Source organism: Lepisosteus platostomus, chromosome 5 (assembly GCF_059453375.1).
Source record: "Lepisosteus platostomus isolate fLepPlt1 chromosome 5, fLepPlt1.hap1, whole genome shotgun sequence".
In the NCBI taxonomy this organism is placed as follows: Eukaryota; Metazoa; Chordata; class Actinopteri; order Semionotiformes; family Lepisosteidae; genus Lepisosteus; species Lepisosteus platostomus.
This window is the reverse complement of record NC_142615.1, coordinates 40,015,239-40,042,602: the sequence shown is the minus strand read 5'-3', so window position 1 is coordinate 40,042,602 and position 27,364 is coordinate 40,015,239. Positions and strand designations below refer to the sequence as shown.

Genomic DNA, 27,364 nt, shown 5'->3' with positions numbered 1-27,364 from the left:
TGTGAGGTGTATATTCCCATTGTCTGTATGTGAATTGTTGACAAAGATTTTCTAGCCTTTACCTGCCAACATCTAAACTTAACACATGATCATCAGACATTTTTTAAAAATACCAGACAGCCCAGTAAAACTGTACCGGTCGTAATAATATTTAATATTTATTAATTAACCATACTATTTTTAACCATACTATTTTTGCACTTTTCCAAGAATTACCTTGCACTGTTTTTGTCCTGTTATATTTTCTCTGTTTGCGGAAGTTTGCACAGTTTTGATTACTTGATTACATGTTATTTATGTTATGTTATTACATGTTACTGTTTTTGCTACTGTGTTACTGTCTATTGTCTTATCTTCTGTCCTATTTATATAATGCACCTGAGTGACTAATGAGAAACACTTTTAATTATACTATGCACCTGTGTAAGTTTAATGACAATACAGTTGAATTGAATTGAATTGAACAGGTTTAACATATAGGCACAGTTACATTTATTGTGATGTTGTCCTGAGCAACTGCTCAAAAATCTAAACTTGAGTCCTGTGATTACTAATTAATTTTTAAATATTACATTTGTATGATAACATGTAATTAAATATTTAATTTGTATTACTTATACTTATATAATTGCATTTGATAATAATTTCAGATTCCGAATGTAGTCAAAAACAATAAAGCATTCTTATTAAAACTTCACAATTTACAAAAAAAAACTGTCATTAGATAACTAACCTAAAAACACAAATTAAATTATTTAGCTGTTAAATAATAGACAAATCCTGTATAAACACAAAACACAACTACCATTTTTTAATTCTTCCTGTAATGCCACAATGTCTTGTAGTTGTTAAATTATTAATTTTACACCTCAGTTTCTGATGAGACCCCAGTTAATAATAATACACCTACAATACTAAGAATTTCCACAATTTTGTTAATATTTTTCATTTTATAGCTTAAACCAATAATGAATGTAACTTTTATCAGCCTGTGCTTTTCAATGTGAAAACAAGCAAACCTGGTCTTACAGGTTATACAAATTTTATTTTCACATAAATATAAAAATACAAGAGCTAATTGTCCTATGACTGAAAATGTTTTACATTTTCAAAATGTAATTGTATGTCTTTAAAATGAAGAATTCACATTCATAACTTCCTATCATATTGGAACACATATTCTTATAACACCTAGAGGAACTACTTGTTTTCACAGCAACTGAATATCACACAGCTTAACGATAGAAACCTGGACTGTCTGAATACACCAAAGATATAATGGCAGCATTAAAACTCCAGTCTTAATTCTCTAGCATAAACACTTTAGGTGTTAATAACATATTTACTGTATATCTATTAATACATCAGTCTGTAATAATTTAATATCAGTCTCAATAATAATTCACTATTTAAAAACACGTGTATCTCTATTAATGCACCAGTCTGTAATAAGACAATACAGAGGAGTCAGAATTGAACACAATAAAACAATAAACAACCCAGGGTATTTCTGAATCATCCTGTATAATATGATATTATTCTAGAAACATTTTTTATTGCTCACACTTTTTTTGTTTTCGAGTAGATGAAGACTTTTTCACATGTCACAGCATATCACTCAAATTATCACTTATATATAAAGTTTATTATTACAGTAACAAGTAAGTTAAATAACTTTTTAAAGATTTTATACACTCCATGTTTTCATAAATTATCAATAGAGGGTGATAATGGCCAGCTTCTGCTCTATCCATCTATAACATTATTGTTATTTAATGTTTAGAAATCTTAAGAATATTTTTTAAAAATCCAATAAAAATTAAAAGCAACTAATTAAATTTAGACACAGCTAATTATATTTCCTTACTTACAGACCAAGATAAAATACAGTTATAATATTTTTGATGAATACCCACAAAGCTGAATGTAAAATGAACATTTAAAAAATGTTCAACCCACTTATTGCTCCATTTCCATCAAAACTTTACTTAATTTAATTCCAGTTGTTGTCTGTCTGTCTGTACAGGAGAAGACTGGTCACTTACTGGCTGAGCTGTGCAGCACCAGGACAGCGAGAGAGAAGATGGACAGGCAGCTCTCCATTGTCATCAGGACAGAGCGCAGCTGAGACCCCTGTCTTCACCCCTGAGCCCACAGGGCAACTGAGCTGCTGCTCCGCACCCTGGACCCCCAGTAACAACACAGCCCCCCGCCCCGCCAATCACACACAGCACTGCCTTTTCAGACTGACAGCAGGAACCTCTCACACAGGCGGGACGCCAATCACACAGGGCCCTTTCAGTCTTCTCCATATATATCAGAGACACATCACTGTTTCCTCTCCCTGAAGACACTCCCAGCAGTGCGGAGGAGAGGAGAGACAGGAGCAGCTCTGTGTCTCACTGGAGGAAACACAGATACAGATACAGATACAGACAGCAGGGCCGCAGGTGCTACAGGGGCAGGAAGAGATCAGATATTAAACTAAAAAAATTGTAGACAAGTATTATATTTTTAAATCAGTATCAAGATAATCAATTATGTATATATGGCCCTGTAATTCTTGCTGTCTGTATCAGGAAGTGTCTAGTGACTGGTGTCCAGAATGTGGTCCTGTGTGCCTTCCTGTCTGTGTCAGGCAGTGTCCAGTGACTGGTGTCCTGAATATGGTCCTGTGTGTCTTGCTGTCTGTGTCAGGCAGTGTCCAGTGACTGGTGTCCTGAATATGGTCCTGTCTTGCTGTTTGTGTCAGGCAGTGTCCAGTGACTGGTGTCCTGCAGTGACTCACAGAGTTGTTGTGTCTCCAGACAGTAATGTCTTCTGGTCATGGTCAAGGGCAGTGTGAGGAGAGCCTGTGCTCAAGGTGGCAGTGAGGTCACTCAGGTCAGCACAGGAATACAGAGACAAGGTGGACTGAATAAGAACTGGCTGTCCTGTGACTGTGATCAATAATTTAAATGAAAAAGAAAGAAAAGCCCAGCAGTGATTGTCCCTTATGTACTGAGCTTGTTTGACAGCAGCTCTTCCAGTTGACTCCCTCAGACCCTCAGTCTATCTCTGCGCAGCTCCAGTCCACACAGATGTTCCAGCCCCTCCAGCTGTGGCCCCAGTGTCTCTCTGTGTGGAGCTGACTGTGTGACTGAGACTCTCTAACAGCACAGTGGAGCTGAACTGATACTGATAGACTGATGCACCACTGGGCTGAACAGTGTGAGGGCACAGCTCACATCCTCTTCCTTATTATTATAGGTAGTAGGAGCAGCAGTAGGAGCAGCAGTAAAATATTAGTAGTAGCAGTGGCAGCAGCAGTTGTGGTAGCAGTAGTAGTATTAGCAGTTATGCTGTATTTAAACTCTCCTGTTCAATATAGCAGAGCTCTTGTGTTACAGCTTCACCATAATAGCTGCAGCAGCAGGAGCCACAGAGCAGGAGTCAGTTTCAAATTTGAAAAAGCAACAAAATAATGAAAAAAAAAGTTCAGTCCTTGTTAATACAGTGGTGATTTAAGGCAGAGCTGTACTGGAGCTACAGGTCAGGCTCTGCAGTGAGAATGTGGTTTGTGCTCCTCCGAGCTCTTCCAGCACAGGAAGCCAGGCTGTACTGTGAGGCTGTGGGTGTCAGTGTGATGAGGCAGCTGAGAGCTGAGCTGTACAGAGAGACACACAGGGAGCCCAGTGTTCAGAGCTCCAGTGCTGCACAGGGAGACACAGGAGAGCCCAATATTCAGAGCTCCAGTGCTGCACAGGGAGACACAGGAGAGCCCAGTGTTCAGAGCTCTAGTGCTGCACAGGGAGACACTGGAGAATCCAGTGTTCAGAGCTCTACAGGGTGACAGGTCCTCTCCCCACACAGCTCTCTCTGTGTGTCTCTCAGGGCTGAACAGGAGGGGCTGTTCCTGTCAGAATGGAGGCTGACTCTCAGAGCTCCAGTGTCAGTATGAGCAGAAGCCCTCAGACCTGACTGCTGTCAGAGCCTCTGAGCCTGAGTGGCCATGAGCACTGAGCTCCTCAGCAGCTGAGAAAAGCCTCCTGTCTCTTGTGGTCACAGTGTGGTTGAACACCTGCACTGTCTTCCTGCTCTTTCTCTTCTCTCTCCCCTTTCCTGACTCTCTCGCTGCGTGTGCTCTTATCTGTCCATCTCTCTTTCCTCTTCTCTCACTCTGACAGTCTGTGCAGAGTATCTGAAGGGGATGTAACATTGCTTGGCAAAGGAAAAGACTTCTCAGAGGCAGAATAAAAAAAAGTATCTCCTCTCAGTCAGATTCACAGCTCAGACTCACACACAGAGCTCTGGGTCCCTCAGTACTTTACCCAAACTCCTCCCTCCTGAACAGACAGAAGCTCATCTCCATCCTTCTCTTTATCCCGACAATTCAGAACCAGAGAACATTGAGACAATCAGTGCTGCTACATGAATAATATCAGACAGAACAGCCTGGACTCAGGTCACATCTCCCCCTTTTCTCCTTCCTCACAGCCTCTTAGAGACAGAAGTGTTTGACTGAAAATTGAGCAATATGTGATTATCTCTTATTATTATTTTTTACTGATTTAATGAACAGCAGTATTGCTACTCTTATAAGTGTAATATGATTATCAGCAGAAGCAGACCGATTGTCTTGTCTACAATAGTGACCAGTTGACCAGTCTGTAGCTCTGAGCAGTGGGACTCAGATCACACAGAAGACCTGTCTGTGTGTTATTCCACACCAGCCCTGGGATACAGCGTCTCCCACAAGTCTCTCACGGAGTCTTATATACAGTTAAACAGAGTCTGATAACAGTGATACAGTTAATTAAATCATCAAACTGGCTGAGGAACTGAGAGCTCGAGTGGAAATAAAACCAGGAGATGCTCTTCAACCTCCAGGATCAGGAGTCTGATCCTCCTGGATTCTGTTCTGTGGAGATTCGTGTAAAACGCTTAAAAGCGCTTATTACAGGGACTTGTGCCCTTTCTCTTCTGCTCTACGGGAGTATGCTATACAACGCATTAGTCTGTGAAGTAAACTATTTTTTTGTTTCATAAATTGTATTCCTCGGTTTGTCGCTCTCCATTTCCAGCTGTTATGAATCGCCTTTATTTTTGGAGATGTTAAATGTGTAAGAAAAGCCCCCCGGGCACCGGACAGGAGTCTCCTCCAGCGGAGACGCGCTCTGCTCTGTCAGAAAGAGCGCTGTGACGTCACAGACACCAGCCAGAGCGCCGGGATCAGAGAGCGAGACCGCGGGAGGCGCGCGGAGCGCACGGAGACTTATTGATCACTTATCTATCGACAACCAATTAATTCAACTGAAGAACCGTAGAATAATCGATTAACTTCACTGATTGGTGAGTACTGACCCTGTTTTAAATATCTATAAAACAGTCAATACAGCCTCTATCGATCAATTACAATAGCGTCTTTAGTGTTAATAATGTTCAATCAGAAATTAAAGAATTATTATTCAAATGATTGTTTAGGAATTGTATGCTAGAGCTTAAAAATTATATTCCAAGTTGATAAATTCTTAAAAACTGTATTCCAAGTTGATAAATTTGTGTAAGTAAAAGCTGAAATGCATTTTTCCACTGTTTACAAATCATAAGTATGGTAACCACGGCGACAGGCGCCAAGTCACTGTGCACTGCTAGGTGTCTCGCCTTCGTCACAAAGAGCGGTGTGACGTCACGGATAGCAACTAATACTAATATTGTCTTCATGTTAATATTAGTGTAAGTACAATCGGTAGTTTTAACATTAATGCTAGTGTTCATGTGAGTATTAATGATGATAGTGCTACTGATTGTTTTAATACTAGTTTTCCTGTTAATATTAATGATAATTATATAGATAAGGTTAGATTTTTTACACTAGTAGTCATGTTAGTTTTAGTGATAGCATTACTGTTATTATTAATATTATAAGTGTGGTAGTATTTTGTGTCAGTGTTGGTGATGATGATAGTGTAAGTCTTAGTGATAGTGTTACTGTTGCGATATAATTGGTATTTGTATTAGTGTTATTTATAGTATATTTGTAGTTATGAGTGTATGTGTTTGTGAGTGTGTGGTGTTTGTGAGGAGTGTGTGGTGTCTGTCAGTGTGTGAATTTGTGTTTGTGAGTGTGTGGATGTGTGTCTATAAGTATTCGTAGTGTCTATGTGTGTGTCTGTGAGTCTGTGTAGTGTCTGTGTGTGAGTGTTTGGATGTGTGTCTGTCAGTGTGTGTGTAGGTGGACTTGTGCTCCACTGGTGTGTCTAACAGAAGTGATCCATCAACAGGTGTTGAGGTCCAGAGCTGTTTGCGAATGGAACCACTTTCTAGAGTCCAGACCCACATCCACAGATCTGTGAGTGCCCTGTTTTTATCACTATTAGTAGTAATGACAGCAGTAATAGTAGCAGGAGTATTAGTATCAGAATTAGTATTAGAATCTGAAGTCGTGGTGGTAGTAGTAGTAACAGTAGTAGTATTAGCAGCAGAAGCAGTAACAACAGTGGCAGTTGGATTATCCAAGCAGTTACTTCAGAAACTAAGGTTTTACAAATTTATACTCTACTTTTCTATGCATGTTTTGTAAAGTGCCTTGATGCTCTGGATTAATTAAATTAAATTAAATTTATTTTTATATAGCGCCTTTCACAATAACTAGGTTGCCCCATGGCGCTTAACAAAGGAAGTGACTGTACAGTGGATATAAAAAGTCTACACACTCTTATTGAAATTGCAGGTTTTTGTGATGTTAACCCAGAAATCAAGATAAATCATGTCAGATGTCTTTCCATCCTTAATGTGACCTTGCCACCAACAAAATTCAAGAGAAAAATTTTGGAAAAATTGAAACTAATAAACCTACAACACCCTGGTTGCATAAGTGTGAACTCCCCCAACTAATACTTTGTGGAAGATGCTTTTACATTTATTACAGCAGTAAGTGTTTGTGAATAAGTCTCCATGAGCTTTGCACACCTGGACTTTGCAATTTACTCTGTAGACAAGCAAATCTGTTCAAGGAAGAAACTCAGTTTAGTGAACTACTGGTGAATTCAGCACAAGTTTTGTCATCACTTGTTAGGATGGCTGAGTTGTCTAAGGTGTCAGACTTGAGAACTGATGTCTTTCATCTTGGTTGGGTGTTCTGGTCTCCAAATGGAAACATGGGATTAAATCCCACTTCTGACAGCTACTTTTTTATTTTTTGTGTATTGTTCCTGTCTTATTGTGCTGACAATGACAATAGGAGGAAAACAGAGAAACCGCTTATCAAGAACATGATGGGCAGGAAAATGCTTCGTCAACACTTAAATGTGATTAGCAGAAAGGAACTTTTAGATGGGCTCCAATTTCTGCCTTAAGAACTTTTTGAGCTGTCTGTAAGTAAAGAAAGATTTCCGGTAAGGTGTGCATTCAAAAGTCAAAGACCGAAATATACAGTGCCTTGCGAAAGTATTCGGCCCCCTTGAACTTTTCAACCTTTTGCCACATTTCAGGCTTCAAACATAAAGATATAAATTTTTTATTTTATGTGAAGAATCACCAACAAGTGGGACACAATTGTGAAGTGGAACGAAATCTATTGGATTTTTGAAACTTTTTTAACTAATAAAAAAATGAAAAGTGGGGCGTGCAAAATTATTCGGCCCCCTTGCGTTAATACTTTGTAGAGCCACCTTTTGCTGCGATTACAGCTGCAAGTCGCTTGGGGTATGTCTCTATCAGTTTTGCACATCGAGAGACTGAAATTCTTGCCCATTCTTCCTTGCAAAACAGCTCGAGCTCAGTGAGGTTGGATGGAGAGCGTTTGTGAACAGCAGTTTTCAGCTCTTTCCACAGATTCTCGATTGGATTCAGGTCTGGACTTTGACTTGGCCATTCAAACACCTGGATACGTTTATTTGTGAACCATTCCTTTGTAGATTTTGCTGTATGTTTGGGATCATTGTCTTGTTGGAAGATAAATCTCCGTCCCAGTTTCAGGTCTTTTGCAGACTCCAACAGGTTTTCATCCAGAATGGTCCTGTATTTGGCTGCATCCATCTTCCCCTCAATTTTAACCATCTTCCCTGTCCCTGCTGAAGAAAAGCAGGCCCAAACCATGATGCTGCCACCACCATGTTTGACAGTGGGGATGGTGTGTTGAGGGTGATGAGCTGTGTTGCTTTTACGCCAAACATATCGTTTTGCATTGTGGCCAAAAAGTTCGATTTTGGTTTCATCTGACCAGAGCACCTTCTTCCACATGTTTGGGGTGTCTCCCAGGTGGCTTGTGGCAAACTTTAGACGAGACTTTTTATGGATATCTTTGAGAAATGGCTTTCTTCTTGCCACTCTTCCATAAAGGCCAGATTTGTGCAGTGTAAGACTGATTGTTGTCCTATGGACAGACTCTCCCACCTCAGCTGTAGTTCTCTGCAGTTCATCCAGAGTGATCATGGGCCTCTTGGCTGCATCTCTGATCAGTCTTCTCCTTGTCTGAGCTGAAAGTTTAGAGGGACGGCCAGGTCTTGGTAGATTTGCAGTGGTCTGATACTCCTTCCATTTCAAGATGATCGCTTGCACAGTGCTCCTTGGGATGTTTGAAGCTTGGGAAATCTTTTTGTATCCAAATCCGGCTTTAAACTTCTCCACAACAGTATTACGGACCTGCCTGGTGTGTTCCTTGGTCTTCATGATGCTCTCTGCGCTTTCAACAGAACCTTGAGACTATCACAGAGCAGGTGCATTTATACAGAGACTTGATTACACACAGGTGGATTCTATTTATCACCATCAGTCATTTAGGACAACATTGGATCATTCAGAGATCCTCGCTGAACTTCTGGAGTGAGTTTGCTGCACTGAAAGTAAAGGGGCCGAATAATTTTGCACGCCCCACTTTTCATTTTTTTATTAGTTAAAAAAGTTTCAAAAATCCAATAGATTTCGTTCCACTTCACAATTGTGTCCCACTTGTTGGTGATTCTTCACATAAAATAAAAAATTTATATCTTTATGTTTGAAGCCTGAAATGTGGCAAAAGGTTGAAAAGTTCAAGGGGGCCGAATACTTTCGCAAGGCACTGTAAAAGCAGCAACACTGCGATTTGTGAGTGTTCTGTAGTGTTAAAATCCACAGGTTTCCATGCTTCTTGGATTTCTTAGCCCAAGAAGTGATTCCTGTTTCATTTTCTATTCACCAATTTGATTTGCATTACGCTCCTCAAACCTCAAAACCGAATAACAAACGCTAATCAAAGTTGCACAAGGGCTACACTACTTTGCCCCGTCTAAATACCATTATGTGAAATTAAGAAACCGCAAAGTGCGGTCTTCAAACAGCAAACGCTCAAGTGTTTATATTTACTTGTGAGCAGACCAACCTTGATTTAGGAAAGCCTTTGCTCGCCCCTTGCTATAACAACGATATCTGAATCGGGCCCCAAAGTGGTAAGAAAGCTGAATTACACAAAGCACATAAGACATTGGGTTGTCACTGTACGCTATCATGTTTTGCTTGCACTGTCCTACTAAAAGATTAGAGGGATCAAAAAGGACACAAACAAACCTTGAATCCACAATTCTGAACTTAAGGGTCACCAGCTCTACCGACTGCACCTCTCTTGCTCCTCTACTACAACAGTGATATTACTAGCGTTGGTTGAACATGGTATAGTAGGCTGACAGCTGAAACACGTGGCTCACAAGCAGTGACAGTACCATTATCAGATATCGCTGCAGCATATTGGTTTGGAAGCAGGAGTAAATATCCCATGGAAACATGTATGCCTCCATTAACATCGTATAGTAGGTGGACATCTTGGCTATGAGGGTTCAAACCCTGTCCGTGCTTCTTTATTCTGCACCACGTTTCTTTATCTAGGTCTTCAAATTACTTGGCAAAACATTGGTTCTTGTTACTCTTTCTCTTAAGCGGAAGATTGGTATTTCAAGCCCACCTAGAGGAGCACGTCTTGTGATTCCCATGTAAGCATAATATCTGCTCAAACTCGATTATTGTTCTCAGTGACACCTAAAACACCTTGATATTTGCAAGAAATGCAAATATTGTGCACGTTTCAAGCTACAAGAAGTAATCAATTTAGTACTTAAGTGAATATGATCTGGAATGCTCAATAACGACCAACATCAGCAGCTTCCAAGAAATTAATTTGAATTTCATACTCACCTTGCATTTCAAAATTACAGTGCAGATTTGGTGGAGAACTTCACAAGCATTATTAGGTTTGGACTGTACAATTGTATTTTAATATCTCGGTATATGTACCTTCATTTTAATATACATGTAACCATAAATGCTGTATAGTATATTGTACTTTTGTTGTACTTTTTAAAACATTTTACCTGAGGACGCAAGGGGACTGTTATATCTTGTGATACATGCAAGACATCTGTAAAAGAAGGTGAAATTTTAATAAAATTGGTGATTAAAAGAAAACCACAACTTGTATGATATTATCTCTCGATATCGAAGACCAATTGAAGGATTTGAAGAAACTATCAAAGAAACAACAGCAATAGCAGATGTTTGGGTTTTGAACCAATGATTACACCTCAATAATCAATTCGTCCTCAAAAAAAGAAGAGACAGGCATGTTTTGAGCCTCATAATGATCCTCTTCTGGATCCACAAGAAACGTGTTTTGGATGTACTTATAACTTCCATCAAAGAGAGATCTCATCAGTTGCATGCAATTGAAACTTTTGACTTTTTGGATGGTATTGAAAATATTTTTTAAAAATAAAATAAACAATTTTCCAAAGAAGATCTCATGAAGTATTGCCAGGATCTATTCTTAGCGTTTGGTAGTGATAACACTGCTGATATTGATGGGGTAGAAACGTACGATCCGTTGACAGGATTTCTGAAGCGAGAAGTCCTAGAATGCCGCCTATAAATGAGCTAGGATTCATACCAAGAAATACTTTTTGTTTTCCACCCAGAAGGCTGCTATTGCATTACACATCTTGTGAAGATTACCAGTTTTGGTAGCTTTTGGGCGTGATTTTCCAAAACCGAAACTAATAACAAAATTATTTAAGATGCACCATGTCCAAAAATTGTAAATCGAGACTAGTATTACTACAGAAGAAAATATTTAACTGAAATATCAATAAGACTCTGTAAGTATAAAAAGTAGAACAATTAAATTTATATAACTTATTTTTTATTCTTATTACAAATGGGCTCACACACCGGAAGACACTAACGTTTATCTTTGTTAGAGTGTGTGAATAACAGTTTAACCCAAAATGTTTGTAATTGTGATTTTGTTAAAATGCAATAAATCGTCTATCAGCAGTAAGAAATTATTAAGAAAGTAAGAATTTTTTTTATTTCACAAACGGTAAGACGTGAAGAGAGTTTACAGTTCGTATCCTTCGCTTTGTCTTAACTTAAGCGTTCAGGATCCAAGCCCGTGTGTGGATGGTTGTGTTTCTTGAATCTCTTGTAATCATCAAAAGTCGTTGTTTAGTCCTTCAGTACTTTCTCGAGTTGTACCATGGATATTATAAACGATTAATACTATTCATGCTCTTTTGCCTTTTCCTTCACATACGGAAAAAGTTCCAAGTGTCCTTATGGCTGTGCTCCACATCTACACGAGAGCACCTGTAACAGTACAGGACACGCAGTGAGGAGTTCGCGCAGCTTTCAGTTTAGTGCGGAGTCCAGAGGGAGGACTCGCTCGCTGAATGATTTCTCAAGAAATCCCGGGTGAGATTTAACAGGTGATTTCTTCAACAGCCACGACAAGTGTGGAGACGTTCTCTGGATTTCCTGAATATGACGTTAAATTAGTTCAAATCATTTGTTGTAGTTAACAGAACTAAATGCTTTGGAGGTACATCTAAAACAGCAGAGCAACACTGTAGCACTTCGTGTGTGACTGAACTTAATTGTGTAAACCTGGCTCTCTATGAACACCGACAAAGAGTTCTCACTCAACAGAAGATTGCGATGTGAGCACAATAATATAAAGCACGTGGAGATGCCAGGGATTGAACCCGGGACCTCATACATGCGAAGCATGCGCTCTACCCCTGAGCTACATCCCCAGTGGTGGGTGCTCATGGAGAATGCCTGCAATTTCCCACTTTCGTGTTTCCTCTACTACAGAGTAAATTCATGGGAATGAAGAAATAAGGAAGGAAAAATAATCGCATTGAAGCTTCCAGAGACTGGGCAAAAACGAATCAGTTATTTTTATATCCAGTCACGCGGGCGACGGTGGTTAATTCCTCAACGGGGGAGTGCTTTTTTACCTCCTTATTCTACTGTCTTTCAATTCTGTTTTCTTTGAAAGCTTTTTGCATCTTTTAAGTGCTCTCGGTTAAACTACGCATAGAACAACAGCAGTACTGATGGTTTTCATGGACCGATGCACACTTCTTCTGTACAACTCCAGTGATAAAGCCCTGTCTGTAAATATTGTAGAAGAACGAAAAAGGGCGAAACAACGCTCCAACCACAGGAATGGTAACCAGAAGGATCGTGGTCTTATTTAATATGTCATTTTGAGATGCCTTGTCAACGCAGACAGGCGTTAGAGCTGAACAAATAATTTATAGTGGTGGTTGTAAACATGAAACATGTTGTTTCTATACCAGGAAGAAAGGAGCAGACTCTTAAACTCTTTAACTCTTAAGTTAAAAGAGACAAAAACGACACCTAATCACAGCTAACATTAATTAAAATGACATCACAACAAAAGAGCAGAGCCTTAAGTGAATCAAATTCGTTTTCATTAAATGTCTGTGTCTTCATCACTTTGACCGGGGTAAAGTTAGCTTGAAGTTCGAAAACGATTTTGGCACGCCTGTAGCGTTTTTATGAAACAATTGCTTTGTATATACAACTGCTCTGTGTATAAAGTACATTGTGAATGTTCTCACAGCCTTCAGTTTGTCTTTTTATTCCACGCACGAATATTCTTGTGTCCATATCACATATCATATAACACAGAACGCCTTCAAACCAAATGCATTTTAAAGACCACGACTTTGAAAATTTTCACAACCCCTCCATAAACATATCAGTGAGCTAATTATCCTTTTCTGACAGTCAGGGTTTTGATTGATGCGCAATTACGCACCATCTGGAACACTGGGGGACCGCTGTATACATACATACATTCACAACGCAGAAATACTGCTCAATAGAGTTTCATGCGAAAAACCCATATATGACCATAGGAAGCAGAACAGCAGTTTCCAATTACCCAGACTGTCAGCACGGGAATAAAGCTTTGTTTTATTTCTGAAACCCTTTCTTTATTTCCTGTTTTCATTCTGCAGGAAAATTCCTATTCTTTACTCAACAGCTTTTTAAAAACAGCACCCATGATGTTCAAATCATGATGTCCATGATTGTTTACACAGAAGACTGGCAGAGCTTTGGGTTGTGAATCTCTTTTTCTCATGGTTTGATTGAATGTGGCACTGTGCACTAGGATAGGGGGATGCTGTTCACAAGCCAATAGCATTTAAACCACAGCACCCACAACGCTGCAAGTAAGTGTTTTACACACTAAGCAGGTCCTCTGACCTTTCCCAGCCTTGCTTTGGGTTGTGAAACCTCTTTCAGTTTTTGTTATGATTTTTTCAATACGGCACCTACTGTATTAGACACGCAATACACTGGGATAGGGAGGTCCTCTTCATGACTCAATAGCATTTGAAGCACAACATTCACAATGCTACAACCAAGTGTTTTACACAGCAGACAGCCCCCCTCACCTCATACAACCTTGCTTTGGGTTGTGAAAGTATTCTTTATTTTTTATGATTTTTTTTAATATAACACTACAGGTAATATACTGGAATAGGGGGGTCTTCTTAATACATGGGGTACATGGGGATAGCGCCTTAAAAGGTGGCTTCTCAAAGCTCTTTACAGAATGACAACAACAATAAATAAAAATACACAAGATAAAACACAATTACAATATATAGAGGAGACCGTGGATGGTGGTACTAAGAAAAGCAGAGGGGTGAAGAATGGAACCAGTTCAGTAAAGGCTTTTCTAAAGAAGAGGGTTTTGAGTCTGGATTTGAAGTAGTTTAGAGAAGGTGACTCTGTGATATCCTTGGGGAGAGAGTTCCAGGGCTTGGGGCATAACAGGAGAAGGCCCTGTCACCCACAGAATGTAGATGGGCTTGGGGAACAGTTAGGAGAGCAGAATTAGAAGACAGAAGGTTGCAAGGTGGGGAGTAGGGCGATAATAGTTCAGACAGGTGCTGAGGTGCCAAGCCATGCAGAGCCTTATAGGTGAAATTATATTGTCAAATTTGTAAACCTGAAATTATTTTTTGTTCATATAGTCATTAAGATCCAAAAGACTTGGACAGAGATTCAACGAGCCCAGGCATAGAGACTGAGTGTCGAGCGAGCAGGAGCGGTGAGGAAGGAGACTGCGAGAACATAGATATAGATACTTTACACAAAGTACAGACAGTGCATCAAGACAATATACTGTACAAACAGTAGACAACGTACAAGTAAACAATGCAGACATGTAAACAGTGACTGCAGACGTGCGGAATAAATAAGAAATTAAGGTAGATGTTTCTATTAAATTAACGGTATTCGAAATGTTGTAAAAAGAAAACCAATTTGTTTTGTAAAAAAAATGAGAGATGATTTTTATTTTATACAGGAAAGGTGTGCGTGTCAAGTTGATCTTTTCGGAGTGCACCATTTGAAAATATAAATTGGAAGTTAGTTTGGATAACTCCTGATGGATATTGTATTACAAATAAAGCTAAAAAGATATGATTTAAAATTGTTCATAGGTTTTATCCAGTTAAATAAGTACTGTCTAAATTTAAGCATGAGCAGGATGATTTGTGCGTTTTTTGTCGGGTTGAAAGGGAATGTTTGGTACATTTACTTGTAAGGTGTGTGTTTGTGAAGTTGGACGGACTTGCAGAGTTTTGTTTGTAGGCATTTAAAGGTGTTTTTTTTAGGTTTAAGGACTTTGATATTGTACTGTGTAAGAGAACTTTCTTTAAAAAGAATTTATTTATAGCAAATTTATTAGTCATTCTGAGTAAATTTCACATTCATAAATCAAAATGGTCCAGTAATACTCCCCTTTTTAGTACTTTTCAGATGGAGTTGAAATATTATTTAAATTCTATAAAAATGAAAAAAATGCTTAAGCAAGGAAAACATTTGATATATGTAAAAAATATAATTTACTTCGTTACCTCTGCCAGTTAATTTTTTTTTTCTGTTCGTGTTTTTTTTCTCTTGTATCTGTTTCTGCTCCTCTAGTTGTATTTGTAAATTATTTACACATTTAATAAAAATAAAAAAATGTCGACCGTATACGTTACACTATAATATAACGCAAACATCTATTCTGGACTATTTTTTTCAGATTTTTATTATTCGAATAATATTTTTGTGGTTTATAGCAACGGTCACTAAGGAAGTTCATCTGATAACCCGGAAGTCCTCTCTTTGACCACTTTTCGCTTTCCGTGTGTTCAAACCCACGTGTTTACAGCCGCTGCAGCTGCAGGACTTGTCTGTGTCTTCCAGGATCGACTCTGAAGAAATGGAGAATCTGTTGCTTAATCTGAAAACTGAGGCGCACTCTTTCATGGAGATTGTGCTTAAATCGATCGTGCATAAAGTTTCGGAAGTTTTCCGAAACCGGACAGATGATTCCGAGAAATCGATTAAACAAAAATTCCGCCGGATCTCTCAGGTTCTGGCGAGACAGGTCGTGATTAAAATCACGTCTGTCGACAACTGTTTCGGGGTCGAAATCGCGCAAATGAAGCAGGAAAACGAGCTTCACTGTTTCATGGAGGTTTTGCTCAAATCGTTCGTGTATGAAGTTTCAGAAGTTTTCCGAAACAGGATGTCTGACTCCCACGACTCGTTTCGAGACAAACTCCGCAGCGTCTCCCAGATCCTGGTGAGTCGGGCCGTGATTAATATCACACAGTGTGTGGAGGACAGTTTCGGGACAGAAATAACGCGAATGAAGGAAAACGAGACCTTTAAAGTGCGACTGCAGCTGTGGGAGAAGGAGTCGGGAGCAGGAGGAGATCAGGGAGCGACAGATCATGTTGGACTCATGCCTCCCTGTGAAATCACTGCAGAAACAAATGAAGAAACGGAGCCGTCGGGTAAGTAAGACTTTTATGTAGTAATGTCTGTGTTTAAAAACGGTGTTTTTAACGTCCTCACTGTTGAAACTGTCGTGGAGAGATGCAGAGCGAAGTAGGAGAGGTTTCTTTTCTGCGAACTGAACTAGTTCTGGTCTAGTTAAATTCTCATTAAGGTTATTGCTGTTCTTTGAATGTGGACAGAAACTCGGTTTTGTCTGAGTAATATTGAATTTGTCATCAACTGATACACTTTCTTTATGTGAAAACCAATTTAGGAGACTTTGGAGTCTTGAAAATATGTTTGTGGGCAGATTATTTATCGACGTGGCGGTAACTATCTCTTCTGTGCAGTGTTAATGTACCGCATTGTACATTAAAGCAGTGTCCAGTCAGCCAGTGTGTCTGTATTAACCCCTCTCTCTCAGTGCAATGTTAATGTACTGGAGTGTACAGTCAGTGTGTCTGTATTAACCCCTCTCTCTCTCTCAGTGCAGTGTTAATGTACTGGAGTGTCCGGTCAGTGTGTTAAATACTGGCAATTTAGACAGAACAAATGTTTTCGTGAAAAATCCCCGATTGTCCTCTGCTGCCCTTTTCAATCTTCTGGAGAGCACAAAAGAGTCTTAAGAAAATGATTACAACTTTGTTCGATAAGCTTCTCCTCCTAGACCCTGTTAATTGCTACGATGAGTTCTTGCTTTGTGCTCTGTTTTGCCGTTCAGGGATAGACACGGTGAGATTCAAGTTCATCAGCCTGCGAATGGAGGAAGGAAAAACATTTTTAAGAAATTCTGTCCACATGCACTCACTCACTGCAAAAGCAGCAGCGACCACAGGAAGCGTTTTGACCTGCGTAACAAACCGGTGACGTCACTTGGGGGTGTGTCCCATGCCCCGCTTTTTGTAATGGTGCCCCCTCAAATCCTCATGTACTTGAAGTCCACACTTCTTACGCTGCGTCATGGTGTGGACCTGGAGAAAGGGCTTAGTGTACAGTTTGAAAACTGGGACATGGTCTTATAATGTTAGTGAATAGGGAAGACAAGTTACGCCATGAATCAATAAATGTGTGTTGAATGTCTTATAAACCCTCTTAACATTGACACAGGAGCAGGATTTGTGGCTGCTGTGGTTCGGAGCCTCGAATTGTCTTGCAAATGTGCTCATCTGTGTGACAATGAACCCTTTCTCAGTCTGTCTGGGGGGTGGGGCTCAATCTACTGTCTCCCTTCCTCGATTTAACATCTGATTCGTCCTCACTACCACTACGGGCTTAAGAGCTCATGAATTTAAAGTGAATATTTAACAGGCTGTGATATGTATGTATAACCAATATAAAGGTCAATATAATATACATATTACTGAGAAGTTATCATCAGTGAATGATTTTAAGATTTTAATGATAAATATGATTTATGATTAATGATAAATATCTATTGTACTTTTCTATTCTATTTGTGACTTTAAAATCTTTGTATATAAAATTTCAGATTAAAACATGCTCAGAACTTCAAAGAGGCAGGTACTTTAATGTACATTATAAACCCCTCTCCCCCTCTACAGGTAATGCAACAATGGAAAGGCAACAGCTCCTTAATAACCTATTTTATGCAGTAGGTCTGATATCTACTTCCATACACAATTAAGAATTAACAATCAAAAATCACAAATATGTAGTGCAGTACATGGAATCAGACCGCTCAAGGTTTAAAAAAAATCAAGCAATTGATGAGTAGTTTAAATCCCCAGAAAGAAATAAGGATGAATGCAAAACACTGTATATTGCTTAGAACTGAAGTCTCAAACAACAAATCGTGGCGAGCTTTACACTTCTCTTTTGTTAGCTCCATGATGTCACCCTTTAATCTTAGTGTTCATGTGATGGCCGAATCCCTAGCTAGACCCATGGCCTGGGTATTATGGGAAATGTTTAATGCAAAGTATAGAGAAGTCCGATTAACACTCAAAAATGTAACAAAAAATGAATTTCACCAAACCTGGCTTAAACTGTGCTTTTTCCCAATTTTTACGTGATTAATAATAATATCCTTTCAGTTACATAGTGCTTCTCTGGAAACCCCAGTGAAAGCGCTCTACAGGTAATGGGGACTTCCCTCCACCGCGTAAATGAAAATAACTAAGTTTTTTACATTGTTATGGATTACAGTTTAAGTGCACATCAAAAAGTCTATGTATTTGTAGATAGAAATTGATAAATTAATATTTTTAGACCTGCCTACTCACGTTAACTGCAATACCAAGGCCCATCACCACTTCTTTCGTTTATGATATGTTTTCAAAGCATTGCATTCACCACTTAATCATTTCAGCTTTCACATCAGCAATTTGTAACATGTCAGAGATTTTTTGGGGTTCAGTTCTCCTTGTAACACTTACAGAAACAAAACATTATAATTTAAATTCAGAAGTGTGACAAATCCTTTCAAGTTTCACTTGCATGTGTAGAAATATCATGATAATGACAAATGAAGCTTACTAATTTTTGTAGTATTCCCCGCGATGTAAAACAAGTTTCTCAAATATCTTTACTTTAAAATAAATTCATGGGAACGTCAACGTAGCATCATAATTACAGTATAGCATTTCTAGTTTGTAAAGTAACTTACGATTTGGAAGAAGAGGTCTTCGCCAGAGATGCAGATAATAAATCAAACATCAACTGCAAAGGCTGGGGTCAGCTGATCAAGAGATCACAATTGAAAGATCTGGTGGTCTTGAACTTGCGGTTTTGTATGGTGCCGATGGCACAGAGTGACGTCACGGACAGAAAAAGAAGGCACTATATTAAAATGTAAAACATCCACCCCCACCCGACCAGACAGAGTCGGAAAACAAATTGCATTCATTGTTTTCATCACATCCAGTAATTTAAGTACTGAGTGTGTTGGTACCTGTAAACGTCCTTGTAGTCATATCTGTGTATTCAGAGGTCAAGGTGTGCCCTCATGCTGTATTCTACACCAAGGACTGACCAGAAGTACAGATAAAAGGACTGAGCTAATCATTTCATGTTTGTGCATAAGACCCCTGTTAATACAAACACGTGGATAATGCCAGTTTTTCAAAGAACCTAGATATATGTTCACTTCTGTTCTGTGAAAATAAAAATATTTTCCAATATTGCCGCGGTGTTCATGTGTGAGATGATAGACTCTTGTTTCTCAGATGTGTTATGAACCGTGTAAACTTTGTACATAGTGCCCCTTAAAAAAAGAAAAAAAAGTCCTGAAGTCCTGGTTCCTTTTCACATTGGCAAATGTGCTTTGCATAAAAAAAAACAACAATGGTTCAGAAAGTTGCAAATTCAAGTCTTTTTAAATACGTGGCTACACAGACAGGTCAAATCTTCACACGTCCCTTGATGCCTTTTTATTTAAGAAGGAGACAGTATGAAACTGATTACTTCTTCAGATTTTTAAAAAAGGACAATGCTATGAGGTATTAAGACTTGTTTGTTAAAGCCTCTTTGTAAGAATATACAATTTTGCTAATGTTCACTTTTTAAGTCTACACCCGCAACTCCTCTGATTCGGGTATGATATTGGAGACAAATTTAATTTTCCTGTTCACACAAACACATAGAAGATAATGATATTAAATGCAAAATCCACCACGGCCCCCCCGTACCTGGGCAAACAGAGGAACAAAGTTGCAGAATTGTTACTCTCGCACTGGTAACAGAGTGCTTTAACTCAGTTGATGGATTTACTCGAGGTCAAAGTCACTGTGCATGGTCACGTGATCACCAGAAAAACAAGGCGCTATATCTCAGGAATGAAACAAACGCTACTTTCAACAAACCGGCACAAACGCAGCACTAATGATTGAGACCGGTCCGGTTCCCCTACGACGTTGTAGGGGGGCTGAGTTATGTCTGACCCCGAATCGTTTGTACTGTCTGTAGGGGGGCAACTTTACGGAGCTAATTAACCAGTCAGTGTGTCTGTATGAACCCCTCTCTCTCAGTGCAGTGTTCATGTACTGAAGTGTCCAGTCAGTGTGTCTGTATTAACCCCTCTCTCTCAGTGCAGTGTTAATGTACTGCAGTGTCCAGTCGGTGTGTCTATTAAACCCTCTCTCTCAGTGCAGTGTTAATGTACTGGAGTGTCCAGTCAGTGTGTCTGTATTAACCCCTCTCTTTCTCAGTGCAGTGTTAATGTAAATGTAATGTATTATTATTACTGTATTCTTACTTTTTACACGGTAATAAGGTTTCTGACAAAGCTTGTATATCTAAAATCACGTATTGTCAGAAACCCATTTAAACTCTATTATTCCTCTATGCTTAAACAACCCAAATTGATTGCGAGAATACTAGACGTGTGTTTGTGTAGCTTAAAGCTTACAGCTTTAGCTTGAAGCTTTTAAGATCACATGGCTTCAGCTATCATTACTATGGTAATGTTACTGATATATACATCCATACCAAACCTTATGCTGATGTGGCTGTCTCTATTCTAATTGCATCTCTGACATAAGAACTTGGATGACTCAAAATGTCCTTCATGTTAACTGTGACAAGACTGAAACCATGGTTATTTGTACCACCCATCAACTTTATAAAACCAGTAAGAAACCCTATCTGTAGATGGTCTTGTAGTTGAGCTTCAGTCTAAACTGAAAAACTAGGGGATGATATTTGACGTTCGACTCACATGCGCAGAATGTTGTCAAAACATCTTTCATTCACTTCAGAAATATTCCTCGACTACGCCCTGTGTTATCACTAACTGTGGCTGAAAAGTGTTGTCTAATCTTGAATCGACTACTGTAACGCTCTACTCTCTGGGGTTTCTAAATCCCCATTGAACAAACTCCAGTATGTCCACAATTCGGCAGCCAGAATCCTGACCAGGTCTAGTGCAAGTGTTCCCATTACTCCTATCCTGGAGTCCTTGCACTGGCTTCCTGTCAAGTTTCCTGTCGACTTAACAATCCTCCTGCTCACCTATAAGGCTCTCCATGGCTCAGTACCTGTCTGAGTTATCACCCTACTCCCCACCTCACAACCTTCGCTCTTCTAATTCTGGTCTCTTTACTGTCCCCCAAGCCCGTCTACATTGTATGGGTGACATGGCCTTCTCCTGTTATCCCCCCAAGCTCTGGAACTCTCTCCCTAAGGATATCGGAGAGTCACCTTCTCTAAACTCCTTCAAATCCAGACTCAAAACCTTCTTCTTCAAAAGAGCCTTTATTTAACTGTTCTTTACCCCTCTGCTCCTACTGTACTTAGTACCACCATCTACTGTCTCCTCTAACTGTGTATTCTCATCGTGCTAATTTTGTGTATTTTTTGTTGTTGGCATTCTATAAAACGCTTTGAGAAGCCACCTTTAAAGGTGCTATATAAAATAGTTTTTTTATTATTATTATAAAGGTCTTGTTTTCTTGTCCTGTGTTTACAGGCTCAGAGGCCAGTACTCTCTCTGAAGCTCTGGAAAGGGTTCCTCTTGAACAGCAGCACAGTGAGGAGGAGTGGGGCTCCAGTCTGATGCCGGAGACAGTGCTCACTGCCGCACAAGAGAAAGAGAAACTCAGGGAGCAGCACACAGAGAGCAGACAGAGTGTCAAGGATCTGGACTCTGTGCCCACGATGAAGACAGACCCTGAGAGTGAGACACCTGGGCTCTTAGTATGTGATGATTTTATAGAGAAGATGAATAATCTGGACTCGAACAATATTACACAAGGTTGTAATGAATTGGGCTGTGTCTCTGTACAAGAGCACAGTGAAGAACTGGATGTCTTTAATCTTACAGAGCAGGACATGGAGCCCCAGTTGATTGACTGTGCAGAGCAGCAGACTGATGTACCTGGTGAAGAGAACAGTGTTGAGATACAGCACCGAGAGGAGAGTCAGTACAGGGAGGAGTACAGGGAGGAGCAACAGCAACAGCAACTCCTACAGGGCTTGATAATAATGAGGCCTTGTTCTGTTCAAGTGGAGAGACTGTCATTGCACAGTCTCAAACAATCATGTAATCCCTTAGCATCTGATGACTTAACACACAGGTTTAATAATCTGGTTACTGAGAAAATCGTTGAAAGTTTTAATGAACTGGAGAGTATGTCTGTTCTTGGGCAAAGAGAGGAACAACTGAATGAAATGGATGGTTTAAGTCTCAGAGAGCTGGAGATGGAGTCCCAGATGATTCACACTACTGAGCAGCACACTGAGGGACATAATGAAGAAAACAAATCTGACTTTCAGCACACAGAGCAAGACCATTCCATGGAGCATTTGCAGAATAAGAGACCCCAGCACGATCAGAGGATGAGGAAGAATCACTCAAGGGCTTGCTCAGATGGAGTGGACAAACTGATATTATGGCACAGGGAGGAGCAGCGTTTCTGTCAGTCTGGCATTTCACAATCCTATCAGCACCTTCACACAGGAGAGAGACCGTTCATCTGCAGTCAGTGTGGGAAGAGTTTTAGTAAGTCAAGTAACTTAATTATCCACCAGCGCATTCACACAGGAGAGAGACCGTTCAGCTGTAGTCAGTGTGGGAAGAGTTTTAGTGTGAAAAGCCACTTACAATTACACCAGCGCATTCACACAGGAGAGAGACCTTTCAGCTGCAGTCATTGTGGGAAGAGTTTTAGTCAGTCAAGTCACTTAAAAGGGCATCAGCGCATTCACACAGGAGAGAGACTGTTCAGCTGCGGTCAGTGTGGGAAGAGTTTTAGTCAGTCAAGTACCTTAATAGACCACCAGCGCATTCACACAGGAGAGAGACCTTTCAGCTGCAGTCAGTGTGGGAAGAGTTTTAGTAAGTCAAGTCACTTAAAAAGGCATCAGCGCATTCACACAGGAGAGAGACCTTTCAGCTGTAGTCAGTGTGGAAAGAGTTTTAGTCAATCACACCTCTTAAAACGACATCACCGTATTCACACAGGAGAGAGACCATTCAGCTGCAGTCAGTGTGGGAAGAGTTTTAGTAAGTCAAGTCACTTAAAAAGGCATAAGCACATTCAAACAGGAGAGAGTCCTTTCAGCTGCAGTCAGTGTGGGAAGAGTTTTAGTAAGTCAAGTCACTTAAAAACCCACCAGCGCATTCACACAGGAGAGAGACCGTTCAGCTGTAGTCAGTGTGGGAAGAGTTTTAGTCAGTCAAGTAACTTAATAACCCACCAGCGCATTCACACAGGAGAGAGACCGTTCAGCTGTAGTCAGTGTGGGAAGAGTTTTAGTCAGAAAAGTCACTTACAATTACACCAGCGCATTCACACAGGAGAGAGACCGTTCATGTGGAGTCAGTGTGGGAAGAGTTTTAGTTGGAAAAACCACTTACAATCACACCAGCGCAGTCACACAGGAGAGAGACCGTTCAGCTGCAGTCAGTGTGGGAAGAGTTTTAGTAAGTCAAGTAACTTAATAACCCACCAGCGCAGTCACATAGGAGAGAGACCGTTCATCTGCAGTCAGTGTGGGAAGAGTTTTAGTCACTCAAGTAGCTTAATTATCCACCAGCACATTCACACAGGAGAGAGACCATTGTAGCGGCAAGGTTTATTAAAATACAGGAATTAAGTTTGCTGCTCCCTTGCCAGTCTCTCTCTCCCTCATCTCAAGTGGTGCTTGATACAGAGAGGCCATTCTATTTGGTTCACATTTAAGGTGTTTTTCTAGCTGATAAGAGTGTTCTGATAAGGAACAACTCCCAAAGCTGAGACACGTGAATGGTCATCACTAGTGCCTCACTGTCTGGGAGATTCCAAGGGAGAGTCTCATCCCAAGTGGTTTACAACCCCAAGGTCAGAGTTCATGGTTACTCATCCTCACAGGGGGCACCAATAAATGTAGGCATCCTCTCACAAGGCACCAATAACTGTAGAGGTTTGTACATTTACTGGGACAATTGTTAATTGTAGCAGTAAGTCACAAAATGATTCTCGAATGCCCATGGAACTTTCAACCAATGAGCGACCGTAGTTCCTCCAGGTACAACTCCAGCTCCTCCTGGACATCCTCAGACTCAGCTCAGACAGTCACGTAACAGCCAGTGTGTCCCAGTGCCAGGACTTTCCCTTGTTCTAAGAGTCGAGAATGGAGGTTGCCAGCGTGTAACCAAAGGATCCACCCGAGGTTAGCCCAGCAGCAAGCCTCGTGAGCCCACCGCGAACGCTCACCTGATCAACGAGTGAACTACGGTCGGAACTGTGGACAGCTGAATATCAGTATTCAGGACTCGCGCTACATCGGGAACGAACCGGTCTTCTTCCTGTCTAAAGATTTTTCTGTGTGCAAACTCTGCTAGTTTCAGCCAACACTAACTAGCCGGTCTTCAGAGAGCATCAGCAGCGCACCGCAGCAGAAATCTCTCTCTTCCTTCTCCTTCTCTCACGTCGAACCAGCACTGCCTGGCACCGGGCCAGAGAGTGCCGATTGGACAAAGCAACAGCCTGCCACTGCTTCTTTGTGTCCGCTGGAGATCTGAATCCCCACAGAGAGGATGAGTATTCAACATTCTGCATTACAGTTCAAGAATTCAATTGTTACCTCAACCTGAGTTGATAGCAATTTAATTCCTATGAGTCATGTACTGGCTTTTGAGTATCTAATGTACAAGTTGTAACAAAGTTCATTTACAAAACAGTCTAAATGAATGATATTACGGAATGTATGTCCCTCTTGGTTTGTAACTCTTCGTGATTGAATATATACCTTTTGTATACTGCTAACCCCCTCTATAAGATCTGTTATGTTTATGCACATTTTATGTATTAATAAATGTATTGTCGTGTATTAGTATCTGCGTGTGTGCGTTGTTTGAGTTATCCTGCAAGGTTGATTCTAATAGCCATCAGAAGAATAATTTTTGTGACTTACTGCTACAATTAATAATTGTCCCAGTTAAGCTCAAACCCCTAAATTTACTGGTGCCTCGTGAGAGGATGCCTATAGAGTAAAGAACAGGAACATGTAAGATGATTAATATACATTAATATACCCATCCACTCGATTCAGGGTTGTGGTGGAACTGGAACAATCCTGGCAAGCAGTGGGTGCAAAGCACTATCACAGATAATGTGACACCAGTCCATCACAGGACTCACTCACCACGGCCAATTTTCACAGAAGCCAATTAAAATCCATGTCAATACAGAACAACAGACCTCCACCTCCATAGCTTCCATGTTGTACAGTATTTTGAGAAAATCTGGAATGTACCTTTCTTTTTTATCAGATGTTTAATCTTAAACTAAGCTGTAATGCCCAGGTCAGCAGCTGTGAAGGGAGACGAAGAAGTTTTTCATTTCATCTGCGGGAAAGCCAATTCACAGTCCTTCCAAAGACTTGAGAAGACTGCATGAGAAGTAAGCAGAATAATATATTACTTTAATTTCTATGGTGTCATGCCCCACACTCTACCTCCAAAACGCTGTTCTATCCCTGTCACACCCCACACTCTCCCTCGCAAACGCTGTTGCATTCCCAGAACCACTGTTTCATAATCTCATCCCTGATTGAACCCATCACATTCTCACATGGACCAGATTCCTCAAATTCTCACTCCCTAACCAATTATCCAATCACACCCCTTTCCTTTCAGTATTTAAACTCCCCTCACACACGCATCCCCACGCTCACTATAGAGAAGCCTCTTGTAGTATTCTTCAGTGCGTGTTTCCAAGCCTTTTGACTGATCTCCTGTTATGAATCTTCTGCCTCTGCCTTTTGACCTCGCCTTCTGGATTTTGTCTTTTGGATTGTTTTTGGATATCGTTACCGGACCCTTTGCCTCCCTTATCGACCCAGCCTTTGGATTTCGTCTTTGGATCGTCCCTTTGCTACTTTGTGTTCTGTGGGATTCTGGTCACGCATAAGGATCCTCCAATTCTACCTATAGGTTCCCTGACACAGACGAGGGGAGTCCTGGTGTCCGTGTGGCGGCGCAGCTGGTAAAAATGCTCCCTGTGCTGTGTGTGTTGTGAGCTGCTGGTGTTTCTGAGAGAAACGGGCTGTTTGTGTGGGAAGATGCTCTTTCCTCAGGAGGGGAAAAGTCCGTCTGGGGCTCAGCTGGAAGAACCGAGCGGGAAGGAAAGTTCTGGAAGTGCGCGTCTCCTCTCCGTCTGCTTCAGTCCCAGTTACTGCGACAGCAGGACAGAACACGAGTGACGAGCGAGTCTTCTTTTGTACACGGAGTATTAGAGGGGTTTTTAGGAAACAGCACAGAGAGAGAGAAAAGGACACCAGTGGGAGAGAGTCCTGAGGCTGATTGATGAATCTCTCAGTTCTTGTCTTGATCCAAGTTGTACCCCGTCCCAGTTTAAACTGGTTTACAATATGGGATTTCTGCACTGACAAGACCCTACATGTGTCTCCACAGGAGATGGGAGTCCTGTAACGTGTTTTTAGACAGAAACCCGCCAGAACAGACACATTAGAAGTTACCTGGAGGAGAGGTCAGAGCGGGGACAGTTTCTGGACGAGTATAAAAACCCTGAACTTCGCTTTTTATAGCCACACTTTCTGATTAAAGTGTCCCGTTACTTCAGTCTCAAGAAAACTATTTAAAATTTCCAGAAATGGATTAGTCGGGTGATGTCCAATTTTATTAGAAAGAGATATGATCTCCTGACTCTTACTCTCACTTATATAATAGTATGTGTTGTTATCAGTACAGTTACTCCAACATCGGGACTCATTACAGCTCATGACATTAATTACAATTAATTCACTCTTTATCCTGAGTGTCTTCAGTCGTGAACAGAGGTCCGTCCAGTTTCTATGCACTGTATCCAGTACAGGGTTGCGTCTTTAACACTAATGAAATGTAAAGAATGAAAACACATTGAAACAAGCAGTAAAACGGGTACAAAACGGATACATTTAGAGGACTATTATACATATACGGTTGGAGTTCCGGATAACTTTAGAGCAGTGGTTCTCAAACTTTTTGGACCAAGTACCACCCCTAATCCAACCAAAGCATCCATGTACCACCTACAAGTCATCATCTCATAGGAACCCCAGAAATTCTCAATGACCAACATGAGCGTGCGTGCACACACACTCACACATACATATAATAAATATTATAATAATAAACTTTAATTGATATAGCGCCTTTAAAGGTGGCTTCTCAAAGTGTTTTACAGAAAAAAAAAACATTAACAACAACTAATAAAAAAGCACCATTTCAGTGAGAGGGGTGAGCCTGTTAAGTTGAGCAAAGCAGATGTGAATTAATTTTCGAGCCTTGATACAATTCACAACCGAGTCTAACAGA

The 27,364-nt window shown here is 40.4% G+C and overlaps 1 protein-coding gene and 1 non-coding gene across 6 annotated transcripts; one reads left to right on the top strand and one right to left on the bottom strand.

Moving 5' to 3' along the window:
* The first annotated feature begins 6,260 nt into the window (after positions 1-6,260).
* Positions 6,261-26,665, top strand: LOC148666459 (uncharacterized). 5 transcript variants are annotated; one of them, XM_088631709.1, is made up of 4 exons: positions 15,462-16,124; positions 21,533-21,739; positions 21,887-25,448; positions 25,982-26,665. In XM_088631709.1, the coding sequence occupies exons 1-3, from the start codon at positions 15,545-15,547 to the stop codon at positions 23,629-23,631; spliced, it is 2,532 nt and encodes an 843-aa protein (XP_088487835.1). In that variant the 5' UTR covers positions 15,462-15,544; the 3' UTR covers positions 23,632-25,448; positions 25,982-26,665. The 5 variants fall into 5 exon arrangements, with proteins under 5 accessions (XP_088487836.1, XP_088487835.1, XP_088487833.1 ...); XM_088631707.1 differs by having other exon boundaries at positions 21,533-25,448; positions 25,982-26,033; positions 26,462-26,665; XM_088631710.1 differs by lacking the exon at positions 15,462-16,124 and adding an exon at positions 6,261-6,331 and having other exon boundaries at positions 21,533-25,448.
* Positions 11,967-12,038, bottom strand: trnaa-cgc (transfer RNA alanine (anticodon CGC)). Its single transcript has one exon. It is a non-coding gene; the product is annotated as a tRNA-Ala (tRNA).
* Positions 26,666-27,364: the final 699 nt, after the last annotated feature.